The following is a 21,191-nucleotide window of genomic DNA, read 5'->3' as shown; positions in this document are numbered from 1 at the left end:
TTCACAAACTTAATGGAGAAATTGTTTGGGAGATGGAAGGGCTGGATTACCTCAATCTTAACTCCTTGGTCATAGTGGCCAGAGTTTTAATTTTAGTAGGATGCTACATAATTCCTTGTGTCCGAGGACTAACACAGCTGTTAACTGAGATAGCCCTCACCAAACAATCACCCCCGCCCTACCCAAATAATTTGTTCCTATTAGAAACACAGAAACATGAGAGCCAACGGCTCCTAAATGAGTTTGAAGAAAAGAATTTAAATTGAAAAGGGGGGAAATTGTAAGAGAAACAGTATTTTCTATCAAAGTATATGTTACCCTTAGGTTACTTAAAATTCCTCAGGTCACCATCTTAGGTGACTTGCATTGTTTAAAGTGTTCCTATTTCTTCTTCCACATTCTTGCCCCATTATCACCAGACAGAAGGGCATGGGGGGGAAACATTTCGCACTTAATAAAGGGTGGGAGGGTCCCTTTCACGCTCTGCCAAAGCACAAGGTAGCCTGCTTTTCTCCCCCGGAAGGGATGGCACCCCATTTTAGCCTGTAAAGAGGGGCGAACCCCAGGACAAGGTGGGGAGGGGACGGGGAAGCAGATTTCTCTTCCCTGTAAGGCAGTGAAACCAAACCTCACCACCCCCTAAAAAAATAAGATTGAAGACACTCTCCCATGTCACCTACCTACGAAAATCGAGGACCCCTTTCTCTAAGAAAAAACCTGGGAGTCTTCTCCCCCGCCCCAAAAAAAGACAAGGGGTCTCATCGAAAGTCTTCTTCCACATTCTTGTACAGCTCCATTGCCCACGAAAATTGCCCACCAAATTATGTGCCCTAACCCATCCCCCTAAGCCTTTTAGCCAATCAAGAAAGATTTGACTTGCACAAATTCCAGGTTAGGGGCAGGTATAACTGCGTCAGGGATATAAGGAGAGCCACTGTAGCCATTTTGTGCTCGAGTGTCTGCTCAGCTGGAGTGAATACATACTTGCACCACTTTGATCAAAAGAAATTGCCTTGTCAAGATTTTCTGTCTCTCCTGTGTCTGTTTTTTGGCACCAGCGGGTCTTTAATTCCAACAAGAAGACCATCCTTTTTGTTCTTAGCTCCAATTTTATTGTGATTTTCCTCAAAAATCATACATATTTCAAGCTGGGTGCCTGGCTCACACCTGTAATCCTAACTACTCAGGAGGCAGAGATCAGGAGGATCAAGGTTCCAAGCCACCCCCTGGCAAATAGTTCTCAAGACCCTTTCTCAAAAAAACCCATTACAAAAAGGGTTTTTGGAGTGGCTCAAGTAGTGAGAGCACTTGCTTAGCAAGCGTGAAGCTCTGAGTTTAAACTCCAGTACTGAAAAATTTAAAAATACAGGAATTGAACCTATTGCTGCTTGAGATGGTATTTATTTCAGAATGTAAAAATGTGGGATCTGTCCTGGAATATTCAGACCTGGGATTCAAGGAGTGGACCTCATTTTTTCCCCCCAGTGCTGGGGAACAAACCCAGGGCCTTGCACATGCTAGCCAAGCGTTCTACTACTGAGCTACATCTGAAACCCTTTAGATGGTCCTTTTATTATTATTATTTTTTTTGTGGTACCAGGGCTTGAACTCAGGGCCTGATGCTTGCTAGGTAGGTGCTCTACCACTTGAACCACTCCACCAGCCCTTTGCAACCTTTTAGAGAACCTCTCATTCTTTTTTTTTTTTTATGGAATGCTTCACGAATTTGCATGTCATCCTTGATGCAAGGGCCATGCTAATCATCTCTGAATTGTTTCAATTTTAGTATATGTGCTGCCGAAGCAAGCACAATCTCTCATTCTTTTAGAACAAAATTTAGGGTGCCTATTGACCCCAGAACCCCCTATCAAGTCTTGCTGATTTGCAGCCCAGAGATCACAGCAAAATGGCCCCCCAAAAAAATTCCAAAAAAACAAAACTCCAATGACCCTCTTAAAATCTACCTCAGCGCGCATGCATGCGCCCCCCCCCAAGTATGACATATCTCTTTCCCATTCAAAAATCTACAACAGCATCCTATTTTCCAGAGTAAGAGCCAAAGTCTTTAAGGAGGTTTCTGCAGTCACAACGCTTTGTTGAACTTCACACCGGCAGGAATGAGTTTGCCTCAGTATCTAGAACAATCTTTCCTTGGCTATCCAGGATTGCTCCATAATCTCCCTCATATTTTTGGCTAAATATCACTTTTTTTGCTTCCTTCTGAACAGTGTATTTATTTTTTAAATTTTAGCTTATTTCGAATTGGCATACATTAATAATATAAGGGGAATACAAGGAGATTTTGTTGTGATAATTCCATACATTTTTACCGTGTACCTTGAACATGCTTGCTTTATTAAATTTCACTACCCACTCCCACTTTTTCAAACTGAAAAAGTATTTCATGGGTTTCATTGTGTTCTCTCTGACCATTCTATTTTAAATTGTATCTTTTATCTTAGCACTTCCTGTCTCCCTCCTCTGCAATTTTTCTCCATGAAATTTATGAGCAACTGAATTACCATTATTATTACGGCTTTGTCCCTTTTTCCCGAATGGAGTGTAAAGTCAATCAGAGTGTGTAATTTTTACTTTGCTCAATACTGTACATACTAGCCACTTTGGATCTGATGGCATGAAGGAATGGCTCATGTTTTGTTTAATTCTTGAAGACTCATATCCCCCAGGTTTCCTTCCCTCATCCCACGCCTTCATTTTTAGCTAATATTTCTCTCTACTGTGGGTTCCCATAATGTCCTGTATTTATCTTGGTCATAGCACTTCCTAAGTTTTAAAGTATAACTCTTCTTTGTATTTCCTATAGTTTAGCACATAAAAAGTGCTTTAAAAATATTAACATGAGCTATTTCTAACATTCATACTAAATGTTGGGGCAGTGGGAAAATGTTAGCTAGGCACAAGTGAGGGATATACCAACTTCTTCTTTTTACATGAATTTCCTTCCTCTTTCTAGAAGCCCACATTTGATTTTCTCCCCTCACCCACCAGAGTACTTGATTGAACAGAGTTGACAAAAATGTTGTTCAAATGCTATTTTGTAGCTTTCAAATCCATGTGGATGAAAATACTGGGATTTTCTATGATACCAATTGTTAGCTCACTACTAACAAGCAAAAACTTTCAGGTAGTGCTTGCTTTGGCAGCCATGTACTAGAAAGTTTCATGTACACCTGGAATACAAATCACATGCTGTATATATAGATTCATTTCCTAACTTCTTTAAAAATGCTAATGATTTATCCCCATTCTCATTTCTATTGTAAATCCCTGATTTCAAAGCATGATACGATTACTGGTTATTAAGTCTATATGTACGCAGGTAAGGGCTGTGTCTCAGATTTTTTTTTTTTATCTTGAGGATGAGAATAGTTATTGATAAAAAAGAGAACCAGCGTTTAGAAAGGGAGGACAATTAGAAAAGCAGCAGGGCTGGTGGAGTAGCTCAAGTAGTAAAGTGGCTGCCTAGCAAGTATAAGACCCTGAGTTCAAACTGCCAAAAAAAAATAAAAAAGGAAAAGGAAAACAGCAGAGAGAAGTAGTTCAGTAAAAGGTGGGAAATAGAAATATCATATTAAGCTGCAATGATGGCATACTCCTGTAATCGTAGCACTAGGCACACTGAGGCAGGAGGATCTCAAGTTTGTTGACAGCCTGGATTACACAGAGTTCCAGGCACAGCCTGAACCACATAGTGAAACCCTGTCTCAAAAAAATATATATAGATAGTAATAAACAAGAACAACTGAGCCTGAATTAAAAATAAAAACAGATTTGATATGCCTATAGTCCCAGCTACTGGGGAGGCTGAGGTGGGAGGATCACTTGAGCCTACTCATGAATAGGAGAGCAGCTGGGTGAAACCCCTATCTCAAAAATAAACCAACACGGAGTGGTACAGTGCTTGTTTAGCAATCTTAAGGCCCTGGGTTCAGTCCTCAGCACTGCCAAAAATAAATAAATAAAAATGAAAAAAACCAGATTTGAATAGGCAAGACATTGTATAATTCAAGAAATAACGACAGAATTTAAGAACTGGAAAATACCTGATTGAGTTAAATCTCTTGTCTCTAAGATGAAAAAATCAGTGTCAAAGGTACACAGCTGGAGCTGGCATTTCTCAAATGTCTAAGCATATTAGAAAGGTAAGCTGGACTATAGGTGACTTGACAAAGCTTTGTATGACCTCAAAACCAAAATAAGGTATAGCCTTAGGTATTCAGAACTAGATACCATATTATTTTATGTGTTTTAATTTCTGGTTAGAATGCAATTCATATATTTATTCTTGGCTTTTTGTTTGCATTTTGCTGGAAAAGATTGGTCAAAGAGTACAATCTAGCAGTCACATGGGAAGGAATGAGAGCAGAGGAGAACTAAAAGAAGCTACTTAACTTTTAGGCGCTAACAGAAAAAAGCAGCTACTGATGGTCCTAACCATAAGACCCATTCCTTAACCCTGTAAACTACTAATTTGAAAGAGACAAAAATATAATTTCATTGCATTTGGGGAAGAGAAGGGCAATATAGGAGTATAAAAGAGTAAACATTTACTCACAGATTCAGTGGGCAGTGTAAACTGTTTTCCAAGCATGGAAAAAAAAAAAAAAGAGCCTCTATAGTAGGTGTAAGTTAGAAGTTCTTATTCTGAATATTTACTTCTTTCCCATTCATAGTTTTAGCTTAGTTATCTTAGGGAATAGCCCCTATTGAAATCTTGCTAATTTTAGGTGTTTTTTTTTTTTTTTTTTCAGTACTGGGGCTTGAACTCAGAGCCTACACCTTGAGCCACTTCACCAGCCCTTTTTGGTAAGGGGTTTTTTGAGATACGGTCTTGCTATGTAGCTGAGGCTGGCCTCAAACTTGAAATCCTCTTGCCTCAGACTCCCAAATGCTGGGATTACAGCCATGCACCACTGTACCTGGATTGTGCAGAGTACTTATTAAAGACACTATTTGTTTACAATGCTTATTGCAACAATGCAATACATAAAGACTTGAAACAATCTAATGTTCATCAATAGGTAATTATATAAATACATGCAATCGGCATATTACATATTTGTTAAAATAATAGATCTACCTAAAAACAATCTGAGATACATAGATGAGGAAAATTAAAAACTGCAGTTCAGTATGTATGCTATGAAAAATGTATGAAAAAGGGACAACAGTACACCTGTATATTTTATATGCATGGATATAATTACTTCTAGGGACTGTGTGAAGCAGGAAGTAATTTCTATATTATAGACTTAAGTACTGATGGCAATATTTTTTTAAATGAGCATGTATTATTTGCATAAAATAGCTTAAAGTGCAAATAAAATGATACAAGTGACTCTATCCTCATTTAACAAGTCCATACTAGAAAATCAGTTCTTTTATTGGAGAGCCACACTTCATGGAGCACTGACTGCTTGTTGAGTCAATCATGTTATAGATAGATCAGGTGCTATTCCATCCTGCTTTATTGTACTGGCCTCCCTGTCTGTAGCTTAGCTAAACGACTTTGGCAAGTGCTATAGTGACTCTCTTCTATTCTTATGTCATTTTCTGGGAGTACAAACTCAGGAACACTTCATTTAGATTGCCCAGCTGGAAGTAGAAATTACATACCAACCTACCATGCTTTAAATTTTTGTATTGGACAACTCTCTCACAGGCATGTAATTACAGCAATGGTTTCTTAGGCACAAGCTAATGCTTAAAGTGAGATGGCTGGTGAACTCTTTGATGGACTAAGTGAAACTGAACCAACTAAATGATTAATAGAATTCCCTTTAGCATGACAAGTAGACTTTAGATTTTCTACATCATCAAACTTAAGTACTGTATCAATTTTTAAGTTAAAGAGGGTTGTTTAAAATATGTCTGCCTGGTGATATGTAACACAAACCAAAAGGCAGGATTTGGTCCCAGCTTAACATTTAAAACTCTCATCAGACATAACTTACCACCCTCACTGCCTTCAATATATTTAGTTTAACTTAAAGGAGAAATAGTTTTTGTTTGCTATCTCAACTCACAATTATAAATGTTTAATCTATGATAAACTCTGATGGAGAGAAAATTAGTTCCTGCATGTTAGTACTGCTCTAAATGTTACATTATGGTTTTTATTCTATTCTTTCCCGAAGATTTTGTAATAATTTAAATAAATAATTTACTATCTCATGAAATAAATTCCAGCACTTAGTCCCAACTTTCAAGAGGGGAAAGGTGCCACAGAGAGAAAATAGTTTGCTTCCAACTCCACTATAAATCTGGTCACCACACTCAAGCCTGTATGTGCGGGAAGGTCATTTTAGGTACTGACTAGGACAGTAATAATCTCTGCAGTTTGTTGCAGTGTAACTAAGAGTCGTCCCTCACAGCTGAGCTCTTTCTTTAGATCCACTTCCCATCACGATAATCTAACTCTGAACCCATACTGTGCAGGCTGAATATGACCAAGTTGTTTTGTCTGAAGAAGCTGGCTATTACATAGATTTAATGACCTGGAAATTAAAGGCTTAACATACATTCCCAACCCCCTGATTCAGGCCTTTTAGTAATGCAGTTAATCTGAGGTCTAAAAATTAACTGCTTCACAGTGAACTGGAAAGGGCAACACTGTGACTAATGCCACGCTGCTGATCTGGTCTGCCAGGAAAGGTGAGTAGGAATTTTATCTTCTCTGTTGGCTTTAGGGACTAAAATCCTTTTGCTAGCCCTAAATTACCTAATTGCCACCTTGAGTCTAATCTAATCCAAATGGTTATTTTTCATGTTGTTTTCTTGTCCAGAAGCTTTAATGTTGTTGACTTTCAGGGTGAAGACTTAACAAAAGCAAATGAGTTAAAGTGCAGAGAAAAAAAAAATTCCATTGTATAATTATTTATTTACCCATCCAGGACACTTGACTTTGACATAATGTTGCTATAAATATGGGTGTACAGATAGCTGCTTGCATCCCTTCATTAAACAAAATTTTTTACATTCTCCCTTAAAAAAAAATTCTTTGGGGTATATGCTCAGAAGTGAAATTGATAGATCACAAGGCAGACGTGGGGAAGTCTGACACTGGCTAGAAGACGATGAGCCTGGAAGGCACATGGAGTGAAATAAACTAGTCACACGAGGAGAAATACAGGTCCAGAGGGTCGCCATCAACTGGTGTAGGAGTGCGGTTCTGTAAGATGAAATAGGTTCTGGAGACGAATGGTAATGCTTGTACTCAATGACTCTTAAGTCACTTAAAAATGGTTTAAATGGTATTATTATTATTATGTGTTATACTGGGGTTTGAACACAGGGCCTCACGCTTGCTAGGCAGGTGCTCTTACCATTTGAGGCACTCCTCCAGCCCTTTTCCTGTGTTGGGTATTTTCGAGATACGGTCTATTTTTGCCTGGGCTGGCCTCGAACCGTGATCCTCCCCATCTCTGCCTCCTGGGTGGCGCCTGGTTCTAAAATTGTATATTTTGATACATACATTTTACCACAATTAAATGTTTTTTTTTTTTTAACAACTAAATGTTTTTAAAGGAAATTTCTCCGCCTTGAAACTGCCCAATTTCTTGAAGGCAACTCTTGGGGTCAAACAAGAAAAGCCTTTTGCAGAGCTGTTCCCAAAGAAGACGCTCAAGAAAGAGGCCGAGGACGGCCGGGCCAGCGGAGGCCACTGGAAAGCTAGGGGCGACGGGGGACAGGGATACCACGTTCGACTTTGACACCGGGCTCACTTTCCTTAGGGATCTCCCTGATGAGTAAGAGCTCTTTCATCACAGCAAAGCCTCGAGAGTCCCCTTTCCTTTCACAACCTCCTCGCAGCCCCAAATCCCCTCTACATTAGGAGCTCCCCGCCTGCCCTGCCCGCTCCTTTCTGTCACGAACCGCACTCCTTAGACCCCATTCCTTAACATTCCACTTGTCTTCCAAAGTGGATGCCTTCCGCGGCCCCACCAACGGCTAATGCTCGGGACCCCCCTCCCACCCCAGCCCTGAACCAGCACCAGAAGCCTGAAGCGGGAAGCCCAGTCCTTGAGCGCCCCGGAAGTCACCGCCCTCCTTACCGGCAGAGGCGAAAGGGCGGAGCTCACGGCCTCGGATTGGCAGGAAAGGAGGGATGACGCATGACGTAGGCAACGTGGCCCCTCCCCTGCGATCCTGCGCGCAGCTAGCGTGGGGCGGGGCGGAGTGTGGCCCCGGGCGGCCATTACCCGGAATAGTCCCTGGCCTCGGGTCAGGTGACCCTTGGCGGGGCTGGAGGGAGGGGGCCCGAGGAGAGGAAAGAGGGCGTGAGGAGTGTAGGGAAGGGAGGAGAGAGGAGAAGGGCGGAGTAAGAGGGAGGAGAAGGGGGCGGGGTGGGAGCGGGTCACGTGATTCGGCATGGAGGTGGTGGCGGCCGCCGGGAGGAGCCGCCGGGGCAGAAACCGCACTTGTTAGTGTTGGGGGAGGAGGGGGCCAGGGACGCCGACACCGTCAGCTAGGGACGCCGCGGAGAAGGCGGGAAGGAGGGGGTAGGGGCGAGACCAGGCTCCGACCCCCGGCTGAGGGGATGAGGGGAGTATGGGCGCCAAGGAGTCACGGATCGGATTCCTCAGCTACGAGGAGGCGCTGAGGAGAGGTGAGGGGGAGGGGTCTGGGCGAGCTGCAGGGGAGGCCAGCGACGGGCTGACCGAGGTGGGGGTGGGGGGTGGGTGACCGGGAAGGGAGGGGAGGTTGAGGGCGTGGGTTGCCTGTGGCGGAAGGGAAAGGAGGCCAGCCGTGGGGAGCCTTCTGGGGAGAGAGGTCGGTGGGAAGCAGTGCTTGGGAATTGGGACCGGATGGAAGGGAGCGAAGCTTTTCCAGGCAGAGGGGTGTTCTGGCGCTGACAGGGCAATGCCGGTGCCCTCCGGTGGTGTTGTCCGGGGAAGTCCTTCTCTCCACCTTTTTAGGGTGGCTCCAGCTCTTCTAGCCCCCCTCATCCTTCACTGCCATTTTCCCCTATCACTCCTTCATGAAAACGTCCAGCGATATCTTAAGCTCATCCCTACTAGCCTTGGATGAAAGAGAGCGAGGAGGCGGCCGCAAAGCGCTCGTCCCTCTGCTTTCTGAAACCCAGTCCTATTGGGGAGCCTCCGCTTTTCTGAGGGCCTTCGCTCGCCTCTTGAGAGCTCTAGCCATCCATCCACTCCTGCCACCCCTCACCCTTTGAGCGGCTGACTTTGATCAGAACGACCTGAAATGAAGTTACGTGTTTGAGACTGGACAGCTGGGGTTGCCACCACACCTTGTCTTAGGTTTCACCTCTTCAACGTTCCCTTGATTCCAGTTCTTACTCCGCTCCCTTCATAAAATGGCATTCGGAAATCCAGCATTGTGATACTGTGTTACAGCTCCCTTTAGAGACTGGCCTGCTGCTGCTGTTGGCTTGGATGCACAGAATGTTCACAGCCCTAACCCCCTACCACTCAGCCTGATACTGTTGTCCATGATCACCAGAGCACAGGCTAACTGCAAGTGTCTATTGCACAGTTTATGGCCGGAATGTGACTTAATTTTTCATGACTGGGATTTGAGTGTGTGTATCTGTGTGGTGCTTGTATTTCTTTTCGACATTTAATGGACTTCTTTGGTTAGAAGTGCAAAGCATTAAGCAGATTAGGTGCTAGGCATTACTGTTAACAGGTTTCTAAGTCATACCAGCCATGCTCCAAGCGGTTTTAGTAGCTAAGGATATAAAACGACAATTAGATTTAACGACAGGCATTCAAAATGAGAATTTAAGATCGAACTCTTGTTCATATATAGGAAGAAGAATAAGTTCAGTGTACCATCACCTGATAATGAGATACAGAATTTGGGGTTTTGCTTGTGCACTTACCTGAATAACAAAAATACGCCTTTTATGTTGTATCGTTCCCCCCACCCTTGGTGGGGAGGGGGGAAGCAGCATAATTAATGATTGTTTTTAAGCACAATTTCATCTGAACTTTTTTTTTTCCCCCTGCCTCACTATGAGAAATACTCCAAATTCTTGATGTGTTTCCAGCTCTAGTAGGCTAGTCATTTCCGGGATGCTGTCGAGCCTGACAGGTCTGGCCTCAATTAGGCAATGGCTTACAAGGCGTGAAAAGAGGACATCAGTCAAACTGATTTACAGCTTCAAGTTTCAGAAGTGTTTAAGTATCACTGATGTACATGACATTAAGAAATTCTAAAGTTAAGCTTTTATTCCCACTCGAGCCTGCTTCATTTCATACCAAAGATTGTATTTAAATATAAATGAAGTTGATGTGTTTTACGTTTATCTGATGAAAAGTTTTTGTTTAATTTGTTATGAAATACTGCCTGTTGAATTAAAAAACATGTATTTCAAGAGGTAGCAAAATATTTGTTAAAACCTTAGTAAAGATTATTTGCACTTTTTTTTAAAATCAGTTTTGCTGAAGAAGAAAATTAAAGCAAAAAGAGGAGCAAGCTGATAAAATAGCATTTCTAAATGTAAATCAGGTGCCTTTTAAAAAAAGTGGGTAACTCTTAAACATGATACTGTTTACTCAGGTAAATGTTGAACTTCAGTAAGGCTGTACAGAGTTTCAGTAAGGCTATAGAGAGTTTTTATAGAGCTTCTGCTGGAGCTAAACAAATGGTTTGAGAACCTCTTTTGGGCACTCAAATAATCTACAGAAATACTAACGCCTGCATCAATTAGTTTTATTTACTTATTTAAATTGTAAAAGTGAATGGAGGAGATAGGATTTGACAAACACAGTACTTCAATGTGTGTTATATGAAACTTGATAAAACTACTGAACTATTTGCCCCCTTGGCTTCAATTAAAATTATTGAACACTATCTACTGAATATCTGTAGTTAAGTAGCATTAAAAATAGTACAGTATATTACCACAAACCAACATGAAATTGCAGTTTATCTTGCAAAGTGGTACATAGAAATGAAGTGTTATGTTAATGACAGATAACACCTACTGGACCTGAAATGAAATGGCTTTTTAGTGACTCACATTTTAGAAGTTCTAGAAATTAGGATGATTGGGTTTGCATCTTATTTTGGCTAGACAATGTGTCAGTTATATAAATCTTAACAGTTTTCTAAAAGTGTACCTTTAAACATTTTTATGAGATATGTTAGTAGTAGTTTATCTTAAACATCTTCAGTAGAACATGAGAGAGTTTAACTTGTTATAGAGTGCGTTATCTAGGGAAGTGTACTAATGTAGTTAATGATATAATTTTAGCAGCTGTGTTCTGAATCTCTTTATTTCACCTTATTGCATCTGTTTGTAGCTTGTGTAGTCTTAAAAATATATTCTAAATCCTTAGACCAAGCATTCAGAAAACATTGAAAGATTACTTGGAATTTAACATTTCAGAACTCAAACCTTAAGAGTCTTTTTTTCCCTAATTCTCTCTCCTTCTGTTCGTCTTTCTGGAAATTGAAGATTATAAACCTCTTCCTTCTTCCCTCCCTTTCTTTTGAAAGAATTGGCTGGATTAAAATGCTCTTTTTTTTTTTTTCTTAATGCCCATAATCCCAGTACTCAGGACACTGATGCATTAGAGTCACAAGTTCGAGGCCAGCCTGGGTTACGTAGATCCTCTTTCAAAAAACAAAAAAGAAACAAACTTTTAAAAGAATTATATGTATAGTGGGTGAATTTCTTCTAGTCCCGTACCCCCCTTTTTGTGGTGCTTAGGATCCAACCTAGTAGAGTCTTGTGCATGCTAGGCAAGTATGCCACAACTGAGCTACAGCTTTTGTTTTTTCTAGATATGGTCTCGATAATGTATAGTTCAGGTTGCCCTTGAATTCACTATGTATCCCAGACTGATGTTGAATTTTTGATCCTCCTGCGTCAGCTTCCCAAGTGCTGGGATTATAGGCATGGTTCTTATTTTTGAGTGTTCCTTTGCTCATTCAGTGATTTTTTTTTTTTTTTAAACTAACTCTGGCTTATAAATATGGCACAGAGGAAACAGATAGTCAAGACCTTCTAGGATCATATGGCCTGGGTCACTGCTATCTACTGAAATGTATATACATCAATGTGTATACAAGACTACCTATAAGGAATGGGAATAAAATATTAGAACTTCAATTTATAGTTTTAATTTGATTATAATTTAATAATTACATAATATATTCAAAAGGTAGTATGTATCATTTCTAGATTATTAACCTATAGTATATTAAGTGCTACAGTGCTTTAGAGGGAAGTGCTGTAGGAATGCAGAGTATGTGGGGTGTCTGTGATTGTTTGAAAGCGTCCCAATACTGTATGCATTTTATAGTATGTGCTTAATAGTATGTTAAATAATTTAATTTTCTGCTGGGCGCTGGTGGCTCAGGCCTGTAATCCTTAGGAGGCAGAGATCAGGAGGATTGCAGTTTGAAGCCAGCCCGAGGCAGATAATTTGAGAGACCTTAGTTTGAAAAAACCCATCACAAAAAAGGGCTGGTGGAGTAGCTCAAGAGGCCTTAAGTTCAAGCCCCAGTACTACAAAAATAAATAAATAAAAATAATAATTTTCTAGTCTCTTATAATTGTTATGTTTGCTGGTGGTATAATTGTGAATGAAACAATCAAAATTTCAAGTACTTTTCATTTTACTTATCTACCTATTTAAGATACTCTTTTTTTTTTTTTGTGATACTGGGGTTTGAACACATGGCTTCACACTTGCTAGGCAGGTGCTCTACCACTTGAGCCACTCTGCCAGCCCTTTCTTGTATTGGATATTTTCAAGATAGGGCCCCACAAACTATTTGCCCCAGGGCTGGCTTTGACCCCCAATTCTCTTGATCTCTGTCTTCTGAGCAGCTTCGATTATAGACTTGAGCCACCAGCACCTCGCACTTAAAATACTCTAAAACATTAATCCTCAACCAAGATTTTTGTTCACCAAGTTTCTCAGTATTAACATTATTATTAGTAATTAAGAATTTTATTAGATATGATGTAGATAGTTTAGCATATTATATCATTCTATAAATAAAAACTGAATTTCACAGTTGGTACCTTCTATAAGGCACTGTTTATTCTTATTAAAGCACTTATTTTTCTTCATCTGAGTTTGTTAAATTCAGTAGTAAACTCTCTAGTATTAGTATGGATAGCTAGCCTGGACTAAGTACTTGTAAATGAGAAAAATGGGGCAGTTTTAAATTAGTCTGCTTATATGTAGTACGTAAGTAGTCACAGAGGTGATGTTTCTTTGTAATCTCGGTTTTATATGTTTGGAGTGTTAGTGGCAAACAGGAGATAAATGCACCGATGAATTCTGGATTTGGGAGGATGAGCAGAATGAGGTGACATCACTTTTTGGTTAATAACCAAACTTGCTGGTTAATTTACCAAACTGTACAGTGATTGTTTTTTGTTTTCAATGTGTCTTTGTGCTTAGTGATAGCACTCAGGGTTGTCTTCCAAAAGATGGGCAATTTAGAGTTGAGATTGTGATGCCTAACCAACAACCAGATATTTTCTCAGGAGGAGAAAGGGAAGAATTGTGTCACTTGATTATACACCAGGTTAGAGGAAAACTTAGGGAATTGATTATTATTCTTTCTTTGAGTGCAGAAAAATTTGTTTCTTGAGCAGTACAGAGTAAGGCTGACAGTTTGGATTAGAAGCTTTAATGTTAAATAGTTGTGATGGTGAAGGAATTTTTTTATTTATGAATTAAAAGTTGGTGATTTGGGCTAGAGATGCAGCTCAGTGATAGAGTGCTTGCCTAGCATGCACATGGCCCTGGGTTTGATCCATAGTACTGCCCAAAAAACCCCAAAAAACAACCCCCTCCAAAACCAAAACATTGGTTGGTTGAATAGTAGTATAGTAGTATTGAAAAGACAAAATGGGTCTGATGGTTTTTCATACTATATCATAGGGCTTTAAGGTTTTATTTGTGCTTCTGTTTTTGACTTTTGGGCTTTCTATTTGTGTTTAATGAGCTATTCCACTCTTTTCTGCCTGCCAGTAAGTTTTCTTTTCTTCTCAGTAGTAAGGAACTCTTGGAAGTTAGTGGTAGATAGTTAATTATTGACACAAAAGACTGATAAAACTAGCTTTTTTGAGAATGTAGTATTATAGTTAGAAACCTATCTATTCTAATACCTATCTATTCAAAAATGAGTGTATTCAGGGTCTTCCCTACTACCATTCTTTATTAGGGATTTAATAATTATTAGCATAAGACTTTGGGAATTCTCAAGTTCATCAATATCTTGTGAATGAGATTCAGGAAAGTTGTTACTTTGAAGCTTTACTATAATGTGTTTCTTTGGGTTCTTGATACTAGACTGCATTTAAAGCAAAATTATGCTAAAATGAGGTTTTACAGAAGAAGTTCTCCAGCTTCTGTTCCATGGAGATTGAACCTAGGTCCTTGCACACGGTAGGCAAGTACTCTACCCCTGAGCTACATCCCCTAGCCCTCAGTTTAAAAATTTTTTTTGGCAGTACTGGGATTTGAACTTGGGGCCTCGTGCTTGCTAGGCAGGCACTGTACCACTTGAGTGACTCTGCAAGCCCTTTTTTGTGTTGGGTATTTTCAGATAGGGCCTCCCGTGAATTATTTGCCATTGTTGGCTTCTAACTGAAGTCCTCCTGAGTAGCTAGTATTACAGGAGTGAGGCACCAGTGCCTGCCATAGCCTGTTTTTTTTTTTTGGAACAGGATCTTGTTGTGTATCTCAGGCTGTTCTTGAACTCACAGTGTAGTCCAGACTGGCCACTATCCCAGTTACTTCAGCCAAAAATCTAGAGACATCCTTAGTTCCTCCCTTTCTATCTGACCTATCTCTTTATTTCCAGTTTGAATCTCACCAAATCTTGTTAGTTTTCTGTCAGTCTGTTAGCATCTGCTCATTTTCCCTGCCTTGAATTCTGGTCGCACCATCTCTCTCTCTTTCTCCTTTTTTTTTTTTTTTTTTTTTTTTGTGGTGGGGGGCAGCACTGGGATTTGGATTTAGGGCTTCATGCTTGCTAGGCAGATACTTTTAATGCTTGAGCCGCTCCACCAGTCTCTCTGTCTCTTTTTTCCTGAGACAAGAGCTTGCTTTATAGCCCAGCTAGCCTTGAAATGACTTTGTGCCTTGACTAGCCTTAAACTCATGATCCTCTGCCTCCCAAGTGCTGGGCTAGTTCCATCATCTCTTGCTAACACACTGTGCAATGGGTTCCTAGTTTCACATAGCAGCCGTTGTATCCTAAAAATGCAAGTCAGATTTTGTAATGCCATTCTTTAAAGCTTATTATTACTTCAGGGAAAAGATGTAGTCTTTATAATTGTTTACAGGGTCTTAAATTATTTGGTTTCTGCTTAAAACTCAAACCACAATCATAGTAATTTTCCTCTTGCCTTATATACATTAGCCACACTAGATTTCTTTTTTGTTCTTGGAACATTATTCTGGCTTGCTAGCTTTTCATTTGCTACTCTCAGGGTGGAAAGGCTTATTTACAAATTTTTGCATGTCTAGCTTTAGTCTCATACCTGTTGCCTTAGCTCAAATGCCTCAGGAGGCCTTTCTTTGTCATCTTATTTAAAGTGGTATTCTTCTGTCACTATTGGATTACTCTGTTTATTTATAGCCTTTAACATAATATGTGATTTTTATGTTTATTGTCAAGTGTGTTGCTGAATCTCTAGTGCTAGGTTAGTTGTAGTGCCTGGTGTGTTTTACATGCTCAGTAAATACTGGCTGGCTGTATGAATGTATAAATACAGAGAAATGTGGAGAAGTTGCATGATGTTTGTAAGGTCGGGGGTAAAAATGGAGTACAGGCAAGGGTTTATAGACTAAGTGATGTATCCATATCAAAAAAATTTTTGTTAGCAGAAACTTTGTAAAAGTTTGTTTTTCATATAGAATTTCCTAATAACTTTGCCCAGGGTGTCTCTGGACTGAAGTCCTACTGGCCTGTGCTGTCATACCTGGCTTGATGTTGAGATAGGTTCTCTCTAACTTTTTGCCTGGGCTGGCCATCAGCGTCCAGCCTCTTGTTCTTCCTCCTGAATAGCTGAGATTATAGGCATGTGCCACTGTGCCTAGCTCTATAAATTGTATTTTTTACAGAATAAATTGCTTGTTTCATGACATTTATGCAAATAGTTAAATGTTCAAAGTATATGAACATTTAAGATTTGGGAGGTAAGGACTGGTAGAGTGGCTCAAGTGGTGGAGCTCTTGCCTAGCAAGTATGAAGCAAGTGTGGGGTCCTGAGTTCAAACTCCAGTGCTGCCAAAAAAAAAAAAAAAAAAAAGCCTCTTTGCCAGGCACCAGTATCTCAGACTACTGAGACAGTGTCTGAGCTACTTAGAAGGTAGAGATCAGGAGGATTGCAGTTTAAAGCCAGCCTGGGCAAATAGTTCACTAGACCTTACCTCAAAAAAACCCCATCATGAAACCGGCCTGGTGGAAGCCCTGAGTTCAAACCCCAGACCTACAAAAAAAAAAAAAAAAAAGGTACAAGGCTTTGAATTCAAGTCTTAGTACTGCAACAAACAAACCACCACCAACAAATTGGAGTTTGAATAATGCCTCCTACTTTGAAATTAAAATGATCTGAATCCAAGCCAGGGGCTCATGACTTAGTCTGTAATCCTGGCCACTTGGGAGGCTGAGATCAGGAGGATCTCAGCTCAAGACCAGCCTGGGCAAAATGTTCACAGGATCCCATCTCACCAATAAGCTGTGAACAGTGTCATGTACCCGGAACAAAAAGGACTGGGGTGTGGCTCAAATGGTAGAGTGCCTTCTTAGCAAGGGCAAAGCCTTGAATTCAAACCCTAGTACCACCAAAAAAAAAAAAAAATTCTGGATCCAGGAAGTGCTCAGTAGTAAACATGAAGGAAATAGGAAACACAACTACTGAGCACATTCATAAGCGTGGACTAATAGATTTCTAATTTGTGTTAAAATTAGCACCTTTGAGGGGGGAGAAATGAACCAAGCCTTGTATGCACATATGAATAATAAAAGAAAAATGAAAAAAAAAATTAGCACCTTTGATTAAATTTGGGCACCCACTTTTTGTCAGGCAAGACTTGGTTTTATTGGTTCTTGGACATTTCTCCTAAATAGTGAATATTTAGCAGTGTGAATAGGGGACATGGGAAAGTCATGTCACGATTCCATGCATTTTTGCCGACTTTTCTCCATGTAATTTAACTTGATATATATTCCTACTTAAATTTTTTTTCTTTTTGAGGATGGGGTCTCACTATACTGGCCAGTGTATTAATCGAATTCACAGTCTTGTTTCAGCCTTCTAAGTAGCTGGGAATATAGGCATTTGCCATTGTAGTAGACCCTACTTTAAAAAATTTTAACCTCTATTGTCTGTCTGCCTGCCAGCCTACCTGCCTGCCTTCCTTCCTTCCTTCCGCACTCCCTTCCTCCCTCCTTCCCTCTTTCCCCCTTTCCCTCAGTACTGGGGTTTGAACTTAAAACAAAACACTGTACCTTTTTAAGCATGCATGGGTGTTCAGCATATGCTTGATGATTGAAAGAGCCATACAGTTATAGTCATTGGTGTTCTTATGTAATTGTGATGTTGCATTTAAAAAAAAAATCAGTAATTCTTTCTTTCTTAGTTTTATTTTAAGATACACCTTTTTGGGGTTTGAGGGTGCAGCTCAGTGTTAGAGCAATATACTTAGTGTGTACAAGGCCCCGGGTTCAAGTTCCGGCCTCACACCTCCCCCACCCCTGTCAGAAATGAAAGATACACCTTTTTACTTTCATTTCTATGTCTTCTGAATGTTAAATAACATGTGATTCATATCTTCAGCTTATTTTTTTTTTTTTTTTGCATACTGGGGCTTGAACTCAGGGCCTTTACCGTGAGGCACTCCACTATCCCAATTTTTTGTGATAGGGTTTTTTTTGAGATAGGGTCACGTGAACTATTTGCCTGGGCTGGGATCCTCCTGATCTCTGCCTCCTCAGTAGCTAGGATTACAGGTGTGAGCTACCGGTGCCTGGCCCAAAAGAATTTCTTAGCAGATAGGTCAGGGCAGTGGCTCATGCCTATATTCACAGCTGTTCAGGGGGCAGATTGGAAGGATTGTAGTTTGAGGCCAACCTGGGCAAAAAGGTTATTAAGATCCTAGCTCAACAAATATGTCAGGTGTTGTGCTTCATGTCTCATACCAGCTATGCGAGAAAGCTCAGGTAGGAAGATTGCTGTTGGAGGTCAGCCCAGGCAAAAACATAAGACCCTTTCTAATTAAAGCAAAACAGGGCTGGGGTGTGGTTCAAGTAATAGACTACTTGCCTAGTAAGTGTGAGGCCCTGAGTTCAAACCCTAGCTATGTAAAAAAAAAAATAAATAAATAAATACATAAAGTTTATTAGAAGATAGACAATTGTAGGTTAAACTGGAATTTAGAAGACTTTTGCTTATCTCATGTATTTGAGTTAGTTTGAGTGTTTAAAATTTACCTAAAATGTCTGTTCTTCATCAGTAGCTCTTGTCTTGGGATAAATGAAGCTGAAAAGGGTAGATTTTTCTTGTTTAATATCTTGAGTTCCTGTATTTGTAATATAACAGATATTTATGTATGCCCTATGGAAATGAAAATACCTGTGAGTAGATTTTTAAGCTGTTCAAAGTTTTAGTATTTACTAAGTTCTTCACAGTTATCTCCTAAGAGTTAAAAAAAAGCACCTATTGTTTCCTTCATTTGTGCTGGAGCTGATTTGACATTTGCATTGTTACAAAACTTTCTAAAAGACACACACACACATGTGTGCGCACACACATAAGAACATAGAGTTTTTTCATACATCTCTGAGATGGAAAGCACTATTGTATTTTCAAATATGTCTTTTTTTGAGACTGCTGCCCAGTCTGTTCTCAAACTCCTGCTCTTAAGTGATGCTCCTGCCTAAGCCTCCTGAGTACCTAGGACTGCAGGTATGTACTGTCATGTCTGGCTTAACCATGTCTTTTGAAAAGTGGTTATTATTTTTTTTCATTGTACATATTTAGGGGTATAGTGATAATTACATACTTGTTTACAATGTATAATGGTCAAGTCAGGGTGCTCATAAGTGGAATCATACAATATTTATCCTTTCATGTCTTGCTTGCTAGGCAAGAGCTCTACCACTTGAGCCACCCTGCCATATCCTTTCATGTCTTATTTTACTTAGGTTAATGTTTTCAAGGTTCATACATGATGTAGTGTGCAGGAGAATTTCCTTTTTATGGCTGAATAATATGTATATAGTACATTTTGTTTACCTCTTCATGCATTGATAATGTTTGGGTGGCTTCTGCCTTTTGACTGTTGTGAACATTGCTATGAACATTGGTGTACAAATACTTGTTGAGTCCTTGCTTTCGGTTCTTTTGACATTGGAATTGCTGTGTTATGTGGTAGTTCTATGTTAAACTTTTTGAGGAACTGCTAAATTGGTTTTCACAGTGACTGTACCATTTTACATTACTGCCATCAATGTACAGAGTTCCATTTTCTCCAGATCTTATCCAATGCTTTTTATCATTTATTAAATTAGTAGACATCCTATTGGGTATGAAGTGGTGTTATGGTTTCTGTTTGTAGTTCCCTTAATGGCTTCGTGATGTTGAACATCATTTCATGTGCATATTGTCTTTTTTATGTGTTGACCTTTACTCATTTTTGAATTGGGTTTGCTTTTTTTTTTTTTTTTAAGTAAGCACTTATTATTATTTTTTTTTTGGTGGTGCTGGGGTTTTATTTATTTTTTGGTTTTGGGCCTTACACTTGCTAGGCAGGCACTCTACCACTTGACTCACTCCCATCGGCTGCTTTTTTTTTATTGTTGAGTTTTAGTAGTTCTTTCAAAAGTTTATCCTTTGTTAACCCAGTTGCTGTCCCTACAGCTTAAAGCTTATTTGTTATGTATATTACTGCTTTAGACACAATTTAAGAGAGTAGTAGGGCATGGTGGTGTGTTCCTGTAATCCCAGTACTTGGGAAACTGTGGCAGGAGGATTTTGAGTTTGAGGCCAGTGTGTGCTACATAGTGAGACATTATCTCAAAAACAAGAACAAAATTCCAAATCAAAACAAAACAAACAAACAAAAAAACCAGAGAATTGAGAAGGTACTTAGTGATTGACACTTAGTTTTTCCCTTGTAATGAACTTGTATTTTAAAATTGTTGTTTGGAAGCAGGTTTGCAGAAAATCTATCTTTTTCTTTTGGTGGTGGTTGTATTGGGGTTTGAACTCAGGGCCTCATACTTGTTGGGCAAATGTTCTACCATTTGAGTTCCCACCTTCTGCAAAAAATTTGCTTTTAGTTATTGTTCAGATTGGGTCTTTGCATGTTTTTCACTCGGGTTTGCCTCAAATCATGATCTTTCCTATCCCCAGCCTCCTGAAACTGGGATTATAGGCATGAGTCACCTTGTTCCTCAAGATACGCTATCTTAATGGGTGTGTTTGTGTGTGTGTGTGTGTGTGTGTATATATGTATATATATGTGTGTATATATATATATATATATATACATATATATACATGTGTATATGTGTGTGTGTATAAAAATAGGTGCACTTAAGGGGGGGTGGTAAATACTGACTGTAAGAGGTTTATTTTGGGTATGTAACCTCTCAAATGTAGCCCTTTGTGTATCAAAGTTTTGTCATAGTGATGTTCTTTGTGCATTTTTATTAGAGGTTGTCATCCATTCATGTAACTCTTCCAGAAGTTGGAATCTTGGCAGTGTTGCTTTGCAACTTCAGATATTAGAGACAACTTTTATTCTGATATTGAAGGTGGATATTCCAGTGTGTTAGTATGAAAACATTTTGTCAGAATTTGAACATTGTTTAATTGAATGGTATTATTTGATGATTAAATCTTTTAATACTGTATTAAACAGTACTTTTAATATTGCACTATTGAAATTTAGGACAATTATAGTAAAGTATTCCAAGGAAGAAATTAGTATTTTTTCCTCTTTAGAAAATGTTACTTTTCATAAAATTAAAAAAACAGATATAAGTGACTGGGATGTAGCTCAGTGGTTGAGTGTTTGCCTATCATACATGATGTCCTCAGTTGAATCCTAGTACCACAAAACAAAACAAGATAAAACAAAAAACCCCAGATTTAGTTGCCAAAAAAATTGTGTGTGAGGGAAAATACAGTACATACTCTGATTTACTAGTTTTTGATGA

The 21,191-nt window shown here is 39.5% G+C and overlaps 1 protein-coding gene and 1 non-coding gene across 3 annotated transcripts in view; one reads left to right on the top strand and one right to left on the bottom strand.

Annotated features, from left to right (window-relative positions):
- Positions 1-1,702: 1,702 nt before the first annotated feature.
- Positions 1,703-1,810, bottom strand: LOC141414298 (U6 spliceosomal RNA). The gene has a single exon (XR_012439359.1). It is a non-coding gene; the product is annotated as a U6 spliceosomal RNA (small nuclear RNA).
- A 6,631-nt stretch (positions 1,811-8,441) lies between these two features.
- The window catches only part of Usp32 (ubiquitin specific peptidase 32), a 171,594-nt gene continuing 158,844 nt past the window's right edge, over positions 8,442-21,191 (top strand). Inside the window, exon 1 of one of the 2 annotated variants that reach the window (XM_074046329.1) lies at positions 8,442-8,629. In XM_074046329.1, the coding sequence (XP_073902430.1) occupies positions 8,572-8,629 (58 nt within the window). In that variant the 5' untranslated portion in view covers positions 8,442-8,571. The remainder of the gene's footprint in view (positions 8,630-21,191) is intronic. The other variant, XM_074046330.1, reaches the window with a different exon arrangement.

This window comes from Castor canadensis, chromosome 11 (genome assembly GCF_047511655.1).
Source record: "Castor canadensis chromosome 11, mCasCan1.hap1v2, whole genome shotgun sequence".
Taxonomy (NCBI): Eukaryota; Metazoa; Chordata; class Mammalia; order Rodentia; family Castoridae; genus Castor; species Castor canadensis.
Note: the sequence above shows the minus strand (reverse complement) of the source record. Positions and strands in the feature narration are given on the sequence as shown.